We start from the raw sequence: 14737 nt of genomic DNA, 5'->3' as shown, positions 1-14737 counted from the left end.
TCCCACTCAGTGATGGTGTCGATATCTGCCCTGCGACTAACTGGTGACCAGTTCAGGGTGTAGTCCTCCTTTCGCCTGAAGTTCGCTGGGATGGGCTCCAGCTTTCCCGCAACCCTTGTGAGGATAAGCGGCTTGGATAATGATAACATTACATGACATTTTAGGGAGTTTATCTTTTAGATGAACTGAAGTCACTGCTGATGTCACATGTGATCACAGTTTCAATTTGTGGGGCATATTTTTCCAGAACGTCTTGGTAGGACTCCAAATGGTTGGACATGGTTTCGATTGGAGGTACCACAGTACCCGAGTTGTTAGCACATCTGCCCCAAATCAGGAAAAGTGTCATGAGCAATGCTGGACTACGGCCAAGAGGGGCATGACCTGGCCACCGCTCCAAGCATTTTCATCTCTGACACCTGTCGCGGGTCACAGCTGTGTCACATGAGGCACTGTGATTACACAATGTATTTAAGTTGGAGTTTTGTCACTGGCATTCCCCAGTTCGTTGAACATGCTTTCCCGCATCCAGTATAGTCGAGTCACGCTTTTGGTTATGCTCTTTAGTTGACTCATAGTTATCGGACATTGTTTCTTGTGTTCTGGATCCCGCCTTCTTGGAGTATGTTGTCAGGCACAACTTTTGTTTATAATAAAACCCACTGAACACCATGTCCTTGTCTTGGAGTCCTGCATTTGTGTCTGCCCGTGCACCGTTGGTTCGTGACAGAAAAGCGATGTAATGAACAGATGGAAGGATGGATTATCCTCTAGAAAATAATGGAGATAATCTGTTCCTAAGATCTAACTCTCACCTAATAAAAGCAATATTAACCATAGAGAGGTTGAAAACAATTGTAATAAATGTAATTGGAATGTAAAACAACACCAAAATATATTTAGACTTTTTTGGTCATTTTGTCATTATTGACAGCAATCCAAAATGTCATTAAGTGCGTTTAGCGGGCCATTTCTGTTGATGGCTACTTTATGAGGTTCCAGACGGACTTCGTGTTCGAGTCGGTCACACTTGTTCGATTTATCCGAAATGTTGCTTCATCAAAGAGCCACCTGAGCAATAATGCCTGTCCTTTAAAAGCCCAAACACACAGTGGAAAATATGCCTCATCAGTACACGGCAAAAAACACATTTAATTGCCATTTAACTCGCTTTAACCGCTTCCACATGTTTACTGAGTTTATGAGGAGCGTGATGAAGGGTGGATAATGGAGCATGTTTGTGTCGAAATTGAGCGGACCACGTGTGCTTTCCCTCTAATTATTATGCCTGAAATGTATATCCGCCGTTTATACACACCAGGAGATGCAGGATCTAGCGTTAAAAATGGCCATTTCTCACTCTCCAGGAAGAGCAAGATGTGGATGTCACTTCTTTCTTCTCAAACTGACACGTTTTTACGGTACCAGATAACGCAGAGGAACTCATGATACGATGATGCCGTGATATTTTGCCAACAATAACAACAGCATCACGATACACTTGTAATTGATATTTTGTAAGGGTCAGCGCATGTTGTATTTTCTTTTACCATGTCCATGTTTTAAATATTATTCCTGGATGTGAAACAATGTAACATTACAAAACATGAAGCAACAACAAGGACAACATTCTATAAAACTAGCAGTGATTACCATAGTAATGAATCGGTAAATCACACACAAAACCGCCACGTCTTTTTTTTTTGTTGCGTGGTGGGAGAACGGCAAGAAGTCGAGAAGTGAAGATGTAGCAAGTCTAATGTGCTGGGGCCGTTTGGAAATGGTGACATTGTCATTTAGTACTGCCCCTACCGAATAACACAATAACACAAAGATTGCGAGTGTGTTTCATCCTCCCTCTTCTTCGGCTGTCACCAGCCCCATTGTAGCTTGGATAAGTGTGACGATCACATGTTTCAAGGCCCCAGACTGACTGTCTCATGCCCTCATTCTGTCCCCCACCCAACACTCTTCAGATTCACCTGTGGGACGAGTCCACTTTTCTCACGTCCGAAAGCCTGGCATCACGTCGAAACTGACATTTCTCCCTTTTCTCGTACAACTGTTGAGCAGATGATTCCCTGTGTGGCGCGACCTTCTCCCTCGTCACTGCGTTCGTGTTTGCCTCCTCTCGACTGTGGAGGTCTTCCTCGTCGCCCTGTAATTTGTGCGGTCGAACTCCACCGAGAGATGTCTAATGAGTGCTTAATGGGCATTTGTGGAAGCATCAATTAAGTTAATTGTAGATCATTGTGTTCATTTTCGTCATTTAGAAAAACCTCAGCTTTCCTAAATGTTGCGGCTGTGTGGGGAGATGACGGAGGAGAGCGAGGACAGCCCGAGCGGCGGTTTTGCCTCAAATGCTGAGACAACTTTGCTGTGATTTATTGCGAGTAACGATGGTGGCCTTGAGCTGATTGTTTAAGAAGGGGGGAGGGTTTGTGTTTTCATGCAGCGCATACAATGTGTAGATGATTACTTTTCTAACGCCATGTTTGGAGGTTTCGCGTGCTGTCGGCAGCTACTGGTTTCCTTTTGACTATTGTTTGTCGGTGGTTTGCCACTTCAAGTCAGTTGGGGTGACAGTGGCTCAGGACTTGGCATTAAAAACTGAAAGGGAAAACTTTTTATGGACCAATTGAGCGCGAGACTGGGGACTGGAGTGCTACTGTCTTGCTTCTTGAAAACTATCCAATCACTGGGACCCTGAGTCATGAGCATGGGTAGCAAATATAGTTAAAATCCCAGTTAAGTGGAAATAAACACCTTCTAGATTTGACAGAGCACAGACAAGTGGTGTTGACACATTTGGATGATTGTGAGGCTTCAAAAAAAAAAAAAAAGATTCATCCTGTTGTGTTGAAACCACAACATCTGAAAAATTGATACTACTTTGTCAAGTAACTGTCTTCCCCGTGCACATTTCTACAAAATATATTCATGTAAAGCTTTCATTGGCTGGAATACTGCATATCACACACCAGGGCAGGGCATGGAATCCCCCCGCGACAAGCAGCACTAGCAACCAGCTGGCTTGTGGGCCGCTTCTCAGTTAGCAAATTCTACAATGACATTGAGCTCTTTTGTATTTTGTAGCCTCCAGAGAAGTTGTATTTTTGGGATGTAGGCATAGCTAAGTAGCTAAATGTGAGCTGTAGTGATATAATCTGGACTAGTAATAATATTTGACCAACTTCCAATTGCATCACTGATGCTAACAATGGCATTCAGGTTCTTATAAAGCAGGGAAGAGGCAACTTATGGCGAGCACCCAAGTGCATCACCCGGCATCTTTTCAGCCATGCCCGTAAAAATCAGGACAACTGAAAAGTTGAAAAACAGTTTACCACTGTTCAGTTCTACAATTCACGACTGCGTAATTCTCAGTCTTTTCATGTTTTTCGGCAATTATCCCAAAATATTTGATGATGTATTTAGAAACAAATCTCTGAATTCACTTGACGGTTTCTTTGAGTAGACATAAAGCTGTCCGTGGTAAAGATTGTAACATTTTTAAAATTTGTATATAAATCAAATTTTCTCATTGAAATGTAATGAAATACCATTAATCTGTTCCAGTTCCCCAATAAAAACACCGCACTGTATAAAACAATAAAAGAAAACATAAGGGAATGAAGTGCTTATATAAGGTGTCATTGATTGACATTGATTGCTGTAATGATTTGTAGTGTTTTGAAAGCAGATAATTAGCCAAAATGTCTTTGTAACTTAAAGAAATTGTGTTGCAACAGCAAACAACGAGACCACACGCTCACGCACATCTGTGCAACAGAAAGATTAGACTAAGTCAAGCCAGAATCATCCTTCGTCCAACGGCAATTAAGACAAATATTCATTTTGGTGTTGGTTTCGGCCATAAATTGCTGTAAAACTTCACTGCGTCTTTTGCTATCCCTGAATTACAAGCATAAATCAAGACTTAATGCTACATTTAAACACTTACAGACAGGCAATTTATTCTTGACTCCCGCTGGTATTTAGCGCAATAACTCTGCGTGAACGCGTGAGTGTTTCTTTCGCATTGCACACAGTTTTGCCCGGCAACTCCCACTGGCTGTGGTCTTCGGCGGTGCTCTCAAGTACTGCAAGAGGCTTGTCAGTCACAGCAAAGCGAGTGGTGGCATGGCAATCAGAGGAAACGTAGATGTGCTGTAATACACATTGTGTACAATCCAAGAGCTGCAATAACAATTACACTGTTGCAAAAATCAGGCAAGTATTATTTGCACGGCATTTCTTGCGTCTGGTTGCAGACCGTTTTGGATGCAGTGCAGTTCTCCCCCACTGCAAAATATACAACCGACCACAATAAACAACATATTATTAAGATTACAAAGAAATGGAATGATCTAGAAAAAAAAAATGTTCAAAAATGTGTTGAACTTAAAAGTTAAATACAACTAAATTGTATGTATGGAATGTGTTGTTTTGCATACCACTAGAGGGAGCCGGCGTACCACTTGTCAAATCACTGTTCAGTACAAACTACTCAGTGAGTATAGAAAGATAGAAAAATAAATTTGGACCACATATCATTTTTAAAGCAGGATTCCTTCAAATCATATGCAGTAACCTTTCACTGTAGCCACAAAGTTCTACCAAGCAAATCCGAATCAGAGCCCAGAACCCACGTTTTCCCACAGAAGACAGTTGGGAGGCCCGAGGAGTTGAGGAGGACCCAGGAGTCGATTGCCGCTTGTAGACGCCGGGCCTTGGACCCGCATGCACATGAAAGCTTCTCCGCTGTTGTGTGCAAGACACACCAGAGCAGGTTTGGTGGTGGATGGGTAGGGGTGGGGAGAGTGGTGGGGCGTGGGGGGGATTTGGGGCTGGTGCAGGCTGAGACTGTCCAATCTGCAGTACACTTTATCCATCAGACCTGGGGGGGTTGCTCTCAAGCTTGTGGTTTCCACGAGACTGACAGAACTTTCCCGTAATGGTCCACATCTCCTGACCTCAGCGTCTCTTTGACAGCCGGTTTGTCTCGAGGACACATTAACCGTCGGTTTGTTTCGATTACGTCGAAGGCGGCCGTCTCGTTTAAGTTGTTCCACCGGCTTTGGGGAATCTGGATGTTTTTTGATGTTTTTTGTTATGGTTTTGTGATCAAGACAGCAAAGCCGCATAGCATTTTCCATGTCGGAATACAAACATCAATTATTCTTTATTTTGTGTACCAAATTAGTCGTTGTTTACAGTTTACTTAATTAGAGGGCAGGGAAACATATTTGATCGCTTGAGTCGGGAGTCAGGATCTGGATAAAATTAAATAAATGTCATTAAATTAAATAGAGTGAAATGAATAACGTACGCTAAACTAGTGCATCGTTGTTGTTGTGAATAGTTTTGTTATTCTAATGACGTAATGTAACGTAATGATTTTGAATGAATACTTCCATCATGTAATAATAATAAGCCAGTACTCTAAACGGTTTAATGATATATCAACAAAATGCTGTGAAACTAACTCACTCTTCATATTCTTGGCAGAAAATACAAAAAAAGAATTACAGTACAGGACTTGACAATGCTCTACACTGTAATTTATTGATCCCAACCCTGTCAACAAAAAGCACCCCCCTCCAAAAAAATCACTATTGTAATAATATAGCAGCTTGTACAGCACGTTTAATTTTTGTGAGTTTACTTTGTTTGACACAGATTTCAGTAAAGTTAACATTGATCAAAAGTTCAATGCCAACCACAGGATTTTCCCAAAAGTTCAAAACTCACAAACGTACACTCGCTTCATTAGGAAGATCCGCTTTCAAACTACACTCAGAGAGCTATCATTTTCTTATTACTGTATATTTCTAATGTCATGTTTATTATTGTGACTCTTCTGAGGTCTGTTTTTAATACAGGAATGATGTTAAACATATTGTTCAACTAATACTTCTCTGATGGCATCAGTAACATTGTCTAGTTCTGCTGTACCTAAAAATGTGGCCCGCGTCCCGCTAGCAAAAGAGTCCTTTTCTTTGTTAACATATCGCACATGATGGTGAAGATGTTTGGCATTTGCACAGCAAGAGGACAGTAGATCACAGTGTGACCCAGGGCGGTGAAACGTTGGCCTGACACATATGGATCCCATAGTGAGGGCAGATAACCCAGCAGACGCGCTGGAGCCATCCCTGGTCCAGACAGGAAGTGACTCCTGTTGCTCCTACAAAAAAGAAAAGAAAAAAAAAAAGGAAAAAAAATCCAAGTGTGCGCTCACTTGCTGACATTAATAAAGCCGATGTTGACTTAATGACGCCCCTGCTGTTGTGCCGACAGTCACCAAATTGTGAGCCAGGAACATTGCCAACACTCACGAAAGGCAATGACAGTAGATTTATGGTAGTAAATTACATCCCTGACGGGGGGATGTGTTAAAATATACTCGTTGAAATTGATGCATTCTTCATTATTGTGCTGTTAAACGGGACAACGGGATGGATCATAGCGACATCACTGATTGTCAGCATGTTTGTGCAGCTTTTTTGCCCAATTTCTTTATTTCTAAGAAGGGCACCTTAAAAAGGGGATGCTAAGAATATGAAGCGGAGCACGTCTTTTGAATTTAAACTTTAAATCATGCAAAAACATCAAGAGGTGTGTGTGTGGTTGACATGGCAAAGTACGAGCATAGTACTTCTGCGAAATGTACTATACTGAAGTAAAAGGCCTTGATAAAGGTGATAATGACAGCAAAAGTGACATTGAACTGGAAAAAAATAAGGAAAAACTGTTTTTGCACAGAGCAATATTATATTGTGCTATTTTTTCCCATTTTAAAACTTTTTTTTAACATTTCCATTTGTTTCAGTTAAGAATGTTGATTTGAGTTATGAGCAAAGTCACAGAACATATTTAATACATAAATCAAGGTGCTACCTGCCGTATGAAAATCACACAATATTGGCACAACAATATTATGATTTGAATTAGTCGTTCTAGCAGAGCATAGAGATAAGAATGACTCTAATTATGTTTTTTTCTTCCCAAAAATGACATGTTCTGTCATATTTTAAAATGTTCCTTTGCATTGCAAGCAAACATTGAGGTATAAGCATTATATTGTGGTTGTAAATTCAAATTAACCCACTTCACAAGCACTTTGGCAGATAGAGAACAATTGTACAAAAAAAAGACCCTTCAAGCTGTTTAATGCCATTCACACTTTAAGTTTACGATCAAAATAAACATAAAACAACTAGACTTACGTGTTTGTTTAAAACACCAACATAGCTTTTTTCAAATAAATTCTGTACAGCTTTATGCTAATAAATGCATAACACCACTGACAGGCTTAGCAATAGCAACCCTTAAAGCAGTGGATTTTTTTTAAATGACAATGGTGAAGAAACACATGTAGATAGACAACGTAATACTCACAGTTCTATTAATTCTTTGCGAAAAGTGACTAATATTTAAGAAACTTACTGAATGAGTTGGAAAACACATATTTGTTTGTGTCTTTATGTTTGTATTATTACACTGCCCCCAGTTGGTCGAGGCGTGCAACCTCGACAGCAGCACAATGTCCATTGAATAGAAGCAACAACAAAAAAAAGTGCAAAAACTTTCATTCTTGACATTCTACCTAATTATGCAATTTGTGTATGTTTTCTAATGTCATATACAGTAATATATGTTATAATATCATAATACCATTTCTCTTACTAAAACATTACACTTGCAGCAAATGAACATTTTAAAAACTACAACTAATAAACAGCATTGCCTTAAAGTTGAACTGGTGCCCATAACTGTAATATAAAGTTGATTAAATTCTATTTTTAAAAAAAGTATCCTTGGGAATTATTAACTTGTCGTTGCCGCTCAGGTAAACCAGTCCCAGTGTAGCTTTGCACTTTAATACTTTACAATTATTGTTCCTTTGTATTAAAGTCATCGGAATCTCATTTAATGGATTAATCTGGCCAAATGTTTTGGTTTCATACACATTGGCATCGCATCAAGTATGAAATACATAGAATAAATGACCAGATAAATAGAGAGTGATAAAGAGTTGATGTTGCAGTATTAATAAAAGATGCAAAGGTCAAGTGATTGTAAGTTTATTGTTGGTACTTTGGACCGCCATTTTGCACTGGGGCCAACGTGAGGGGCCATTTTCGAGACTCCACACAAACAGCAGCGCAATGTTCAGGTAAGGAGCCGAAAGGAATTCTGCAAGTACTGAAGGAATTCTGCAAGTACTGATTTGGGGGAAGAAAAAAAAAATCAATCAATAAAATAAAATCATTGTTGATTTTGTGTCTTTGCACTTGTAGGATTACTCTGTTGGTCACGCTGATATTTGGCATTGCTTCCAAGCCATACAAGCTGTGGGTATGGACTCCTTGTTCTTTTTTAATGATGTTAAAGAGAGCTACGCATACTATAAACGTAATGATTATGATATCGAATGATTCAAAGTCAGTGATCCGAAATACTCATCTTTTCTCAGAACGAAAGTAGTAAGAACAACTTCCACGACAATCTCATGTAAGTCAATTCCCACCCAACTTTCCTGCATTTAATACATTTTCTTTGGGGATGGCACGGTGAGTTAGTGGTTAGCGCCTCACACTTGTGAAGTTCGATGTTTGAATCTCGACTCGGGTCCTCCTGTGTGGAGGATTTATTTTCTTCCCAATTATTATTTTTACGGGTATTCTGCCTTTTCCCCCACATAAACATGCATGTTGGGTTAATTGCTGACTCTGAAGGCTCTGAATTGTACTAATATGAAAAAGTTTTTTTTTTTTTTACTGTCATTTATATGTAATACCTCTCTTGGCACAACAAAACTAAACAGTTTTTTTTTAAAATCAAACCAAGAGCGACAACAACAACAACAAAATAATAACATGTTCTGTTGTGACCTGTCAAATAAAAGTGCTAAATTTCCTAATGACAGCAAAAGGAAGAGGAAAAGAAACCTTACCAGTAATAGAAGTAAGTAGTAAATGTCTTCATGCAAGATAAAAGCTCTTAGATAAAAACAGCCTGATATGAAAAAAAAAAACAAACAACGAGAATATTTTGCTTTGTTCTGAGATACGTAATCTTGTTTAGGAGCCGCCAAGATCTCAACCATTATTGAGTCTATTCACAAATTTTATATATATTGTGGCGTCCTCTATGGAGGTTGAAAAAGTTCAGATGATCTGTAGGGACTAAAAGTGAAACATCTGCTTGAGTAAAGTAACAAAATATTTGTACTTCAATACTTCACGGCACTGAAAAGTGCTGTAAAAAATGGGCAGATTAATGTTTTTGTTTGGGTTTGTAATCGTCATCTGATGATGGTCGAAAAACTGGAAATTTTCAAAGTTGGAAACTCTCCATGGAAATTAAGGGCAATTTATTGCAATTAGCAGGAATTTAGGGGGATGAATCAAGAATTTACAACACTGACTCTTAAGGAACTTCAATAAGTGTATTTAATTGTGAGCAAAAATTACTTCATGTAAGTACAGTTTAATGTGATGAAAAATGCAAAGTTTAGGTTTGAGGGGAAATTGCTTGGTTTGATTTGATTCAGATTCAGACATTGTTGGTAATTTTAGAGTGGGGACATTTTTTTTTAATGTTTTGCGTTGTGGTATGAGCTAGATTCAACTCAACTTTTAAGAATTCATTAGTCAACATAATGTTTCAAAGTTGAGTCACTTCTTCTTGGAAAGACATGTTGAAATATAATCAATCCACTTTTATTTTTCTTCTAATCTGGATGAATGTCTGCCTATGAAAAAAAAAATAAATGTTGATGTTTCTCTCAATAATAAAAAAAAGATGAGACTTCAAATTGTTTCTTGGCACTCCCAATTGAAGTTTATTGTCAAATGAAACTGAAAAATTCTCCAGTTGAATTTTCCAATGGAAATTTCGATCAAAACTTTTGAGTATTTACTGGAAATTTCCTCTCCCCTATCAATTGTCCTTCTTATTTCAGGTCAGTAGACGCCAAGGAAAAGATGGCTTTAAGTGTGGAAGTGGAACCTCCGGAAGACACGGACCAAACTGACGATGACATTGAGCCTGAAATGAAGATATGGGAGGATGTGGCTGCCCAACACATTCCGCTGGCAGAAGCAGACCTGGACGATGTGCAGCATCCCTCTTTGCAAAAACTTCTGGCTGAAGATGAAGACGAGCCTGAGCAGGACTGGGATGAGGTCTACCAGAAAATCAGAGCAGAACTGGATGGATACCTTGCCCCGCTCACCGCTGAATACAAAATGATGGCCCAACGTGCCCGACTTGAACCGAAAGAGACTGTACCGCTGGAACTGGTGAGACGTCACCTGGAACCTGAAGTGGATTTGGATGACTGGTACCATCCTGACGTGCAAAGCCGGTTCCCAAGTTACCATGAAAACTACGATGACAACGTTGCCGCTCCTTTTGAATGGAAGTCCGACAAGAATTACGACCAACCGGAAGAAGATCTGGATCATCTCTACCACCGATGATGTGGCATTTCACCCCTTTAAAGGTATAAAAATGGTAGTACCTCTAGTACATGTAGTTGTTGGAATAATAAAGTTTGTAACTGTTTCTGTGGCCTTTTTCTTATGAAATTATTAGTTGCTCCCATTGGCCAAGAAAGGAGCCATCCAAGTTTTGGACCCTCTCAACATTTTTTTTTAATTAAAGTGGAACCGCTTGCTCAAACCTCTTCTTGATTTTTTCTTCTTTTTTTAAGGCATGCAAAGAGGTAGTAATATAACAAGGAGTATATTAGCCCCCCCCTTTTTTTTTTTTACAAGAAGTAATGTTACTAGAATACTATTGTATGATGACAAAGAGGTCTTAATGTGATGCTGCAAATAGAATTTTGAGAAAAAGCTTGTAATGATATTAGAACAAACTACATTTCCATGAAAAAGTTGTAATCTGGTATTGCTAATTCCCCTACCACCCCTAAAAAACAAATCACTTAATTATTAGAATCAAGATTTTTGCAGGTGTTGCTCAAAAGTCTCATTATTATTTCAGTCTTTTTTTTAAATCATTGTGGAAAAAGACGTGTCACCTCCTTTTAGAGTTCCATTGTATCACTATTTCATGAAGGGAGCTGAGACAGAGCTTACTTTAAAACATGACAAATGTAAAATAATATAATAAAGAAAATAAATAAAGTTGCAAGAGGGTTACTAGAATGAAGATGTAATATTAAGACAAATATGTTGACGTTGCTACGATAAAATGGAAAAAAAAGGAAAAACGTTTTTGACATGATTAAAGCTTCAGTATTGTAATAAAAAAAAAGTTATATTAGGTGATTCAGTTCTTGTTTTAGGGGGAAAATGTATAAAATGTTTTTTAAATACTAACAAAAAATAATTGAGGAAAAACACATTTTTTAAAATGAATGGACTTTGTTTTTGCAAGCTATACTAATGTGCAACTTGACAATTTCACAGCCCAGGTCAGATTACATTTTTTAAAATAAATATTTCAATTGTATATTTATTTACTGTATTCTCACAATTATGACATTATTATTGTAAATCTATGATTTTATATAATTATATGAGTTGTGGTCTTTGTACAGGTGCCATTACTGCCATCTACAGCTCAGCCAACGTCTGTGCACTTTTTTGTCATTTAACAATAAATGTACATACAGTACAGGATTTACAGCATACAAAAATGCCATAACGTTATCAATATTAAGAACAGTTTGCAATATTATATATAATATTTGAGGCCCCATAGCTCAGTGTTTAGAGCACTGGTTTGGTAACCAGGGGTTGTGGGTTCGTATCCCACTGGGGCCTCCACTCCCTGAGAAGGGTTGCGTCAGGGCATCTAGCTACCTGGCGCCTGTGGTCGTACAGTTTCAAACAATGACACAGTAATAAATTAGCGATCATTTTTTTTTTAGTATATTAAGTTAGCCATCAAACATAATATTGGGGTTGTTGTTGTGGTGATGAGTGTACACAAAGATTTGATAGCAATATAACTCCTTGAACAAAGTAATGTTTGGAAGCAAGATGAAAGCCCCCCCCCCCCAAAAAAAAAGCTATTTTATCTGATTATCCTGCCCAACAGTGACAATAAATAAAATGTTAGTAAATAATGGCTTTTGTCTACACATTTTGTCTTCACTTCCACAGCTGATGACATACCGAGACATGGCGGCCATTGATTTTGCTGTTTGAAATCAAAGGCTGCCACTTTCATTTTCTTAAACCAATAATACATAATAACTTGCTGGTGAAATATGAAAGGCCATCCGTACGCGATCGGTCCCATGCGAGATATTGCTCGTGCTTTGTTTGTTTGATGAAGACAAGTCACAGTCGGCTTGGTGTAAGATTCTGACGGTTGAATTACCCGGCTTGCCTGCTGTTGGCTGCCCGCCGTGAAAACTAACAACAAAAACAAATCTTCTCTGCTGGCCTGAATACAATCAGAAGTACAAATAGAGTACCAAACAGCCTAAATTCTAATATTTCTTCTATTAAATTGTAATTTTTTTTCACAACAGTATTTTCTTCTCACTCTGTAGCATTTGGGTACTTTGCTTCTATTGATTGTTGTGATGTAATATGAAATTAAGATTATTATTCACCTCTGAAAGCCAATCCAGGAACCAAATCCATAGCCTAAAAAGCATGAAAAACAGTCACATATCAGTAGGGCAGAAACAAGCACATTTTTCAGAAATAGAAAGATGAGAAAATATCTGAGCGACTGCTCATAGCTGTATATGGAAGTATGGTGTCCCACGGAATCGAGCCTTTGTTGCGGCACGTAACACGTCACATGTGCCCACGTAGGTCATGTGACTCGGGAAAATGGCAGCGCCGCTGAAAATTCGTAATTGTCCATAAAAATCTAAAAACACTATTAAGTGAGAGATTATTTAACATCATATTGTCAAAATTGAGGACATATTACATGACCTATTAGATACGGTACATTATGAATGCAAACCGGTGGATTTCCTCATAAAAGGAAAATGAATCGAATCTGACTGCAGATCATAGCAGTGAAAAGCAAAATAGAAGCCTTAAGTGGCCACTAGAGTACAATAAATAAGGTTAAAGTCAGTAGGAAGACAAAAGAGAGCGTGGGGATTTGTGAGAGTTCTAAGCCCCCCTCCCCCTCCCTGTCCGGAGTTTCCGCGGATCCATGCTGCTCCCTTTTTTCTTTTGGGCTTCCTTAAATGAGTTCATCACGCCGCGAGGGTCTGCGATGCCCCAGTGTAACTTTTTGCTCCCCATTGTGCGCTTGAAGAGCCTCATTTAAGTCGACATTTATTATTTTGACCTCTTTCCAACCCTGAAAGGGGGACACTTCTTTTCGGAAGACTCAGATACTACAGGCTTTTTTTTTTTGGGGGGGGGGGGGGGGCGTCCCGCCGAGAGAGGAGACAAGTTTCTTTTGCTCTGAAAACTTTGGTTCCGCCGGACAGACAAGAAAGCGAGCTCCGCGGGGGAATATTAAATGAAAAATTGAAATCAATTAGGCCGTGGCCTTGTGGGGGGATACCTGTGGACATCACACAGTGCGTCAAGAAAAGAAAGGAAAAAAGAAAAGAAAAGGGCGAGGGGCAAATTCTGTGGTTCCTTTCATTTTGCACTCTAGGGTCACATGAAATTCTTGCATTTCATTTCCAACTTTGAAAGGAAGCCAATTTAGATCCATTTTGAACTACTATATTATACAGTACTTGTTTTTCATGTACAAAACAAACATTCAAATATATTTAAAAAAATGCATCACACATCAACTGCTATTTTAACAGTGATTTCAAACAAATCCATTATAAAGAATATTTTTAACTGTTAAACTGAAATGTTGAGTGTCATTGCATTGAGACCTCTGCAGGCCGTCGAACTGCAATTTTTATGCAGACGTCAAAACAATGGGAAATGTATAAATATGCATTTATAAATCAATGGTAGCATTATTGCCGAAGTCGGTAGACGGTTTTAGAAAATATATTAAAAAAAAAAAGACAAATGTAGTTCCCTTGACTGAGAATGTACTCAAGCAGTTTTGAGTAACAGCATATAGTATCATTATTATTGTGGTAGTAATGCGATTTTAAACCAATATGTTTTACCTATATGTTATCATTCAAAAGAGACCGTGGAAGTAAGCTTTAATTTGGGCAAATGGTCGAAATATGTATAATTGTACTTGTTTTTGCAATTTTCTACTCATTTCGTCACTTACAGGCGCCTTTAACTGCACGTGCCCTCCCCCTAGTGGTGCAACCAAAAAGTTACTTAGTGTCACGAGGCAGACAGTTTTGAGGCGGATCGGAGGTTCAGCTAGTAAAGCGTTGGCCTCATAGTTCTGATTTCCCGGGTTCGATCCCAGCCCCGCCTGTGTGGAGTTAGCATGTTCTCCCCCGTGCCTGTCTGGGTTTTCTCTGGGAACTCTGGTTTCCTCCCACATCCCCAAAACATGCAACATTAATTGGACACTCTAAATCGCCCCAAGGTGGGATTGTGAGTGCAACTTTTTATCTCCACGTGCCCTGCAATTGGCTAGCAACCAGGTGCCCGTTGACAGCTCGGATAGGCCCCAGCATTCCCGCGACCCTTGTGAGGATACGCGGTTAAGAAAATGGACAGATGGATAAAGTTTTGAAAGTGAAAAGCATTGGAATTATTTCAACACGCACAGTAGCAAAATTATGGAAAGGGGGTTCTAACCAACCCGCTCCTATGCTTGCATGGCTTTTGTCCAC

The 14737-nt window shown here is 39.1% G+C and overlaps 1 protein-coding gene and 1 long non-coding RNA gene across 2 annotated transcripts; one reads left to right on the top strand and one right to left on the bottom strand.

Annotated features, from left to right (window-relative positions):
- The first annotated feature begins 8140 nt into the window (after window positions 1-8140).
- Window positions 8141-10493, top strand: si:ch211-217g15.3 (uncharacterized protein LOC368914 homolog). The gene is made up of 4 exons (XM_061837069.1): window positions 8141-8182; window positions 8307-8364; window positions 8483-8520; window positions 9974-10493. Exons 1-4 carry the CDS (start codon window positions 8175-8177, stop codon window positions 10491-10493), a joined length of 624 nt encoding a protein of 207 aa, XP_061693053.1. The 5' UTR covers window positions 8141-8174.
- Window positions 10060-12887, bottom strand: LOC133509741 (uncharacterized). The gene is made up of 3 exons (XR_009797437.1): window positions 12605-12887; window positions 10303-10508; window positions 10060-10198 (listed from the first exon to the last, which is right to left on the bottom strand). It is a non-coding gene; the product is annotated as an uncharacterized LOC133509741 (long non-coding RNA).
- Window positions 12888-14737: the final 1850 nt, after the last annotated feature.

The sequence above is a fragment of the Syngnathoides biaculeatus genome, chromosome 12, assembly GCF_019802595.1.
Source record: "Syngnathoides biaculeatus isolate LvHL_M chromosome 12, ASM1980259v1, whole genome shotgun sequence".
NCBI classification, from domain to species: domain Eukaryota; kingdom Metazoa; phylum Chordata; class Actinopteri; order Syngnathiformes; family Syngnathidae; genus Syngnathoides; species Syngnathoides biaculeatus.
This window is presented reverse-complemented; position numbering and strand designations above follow the sequence as displayed.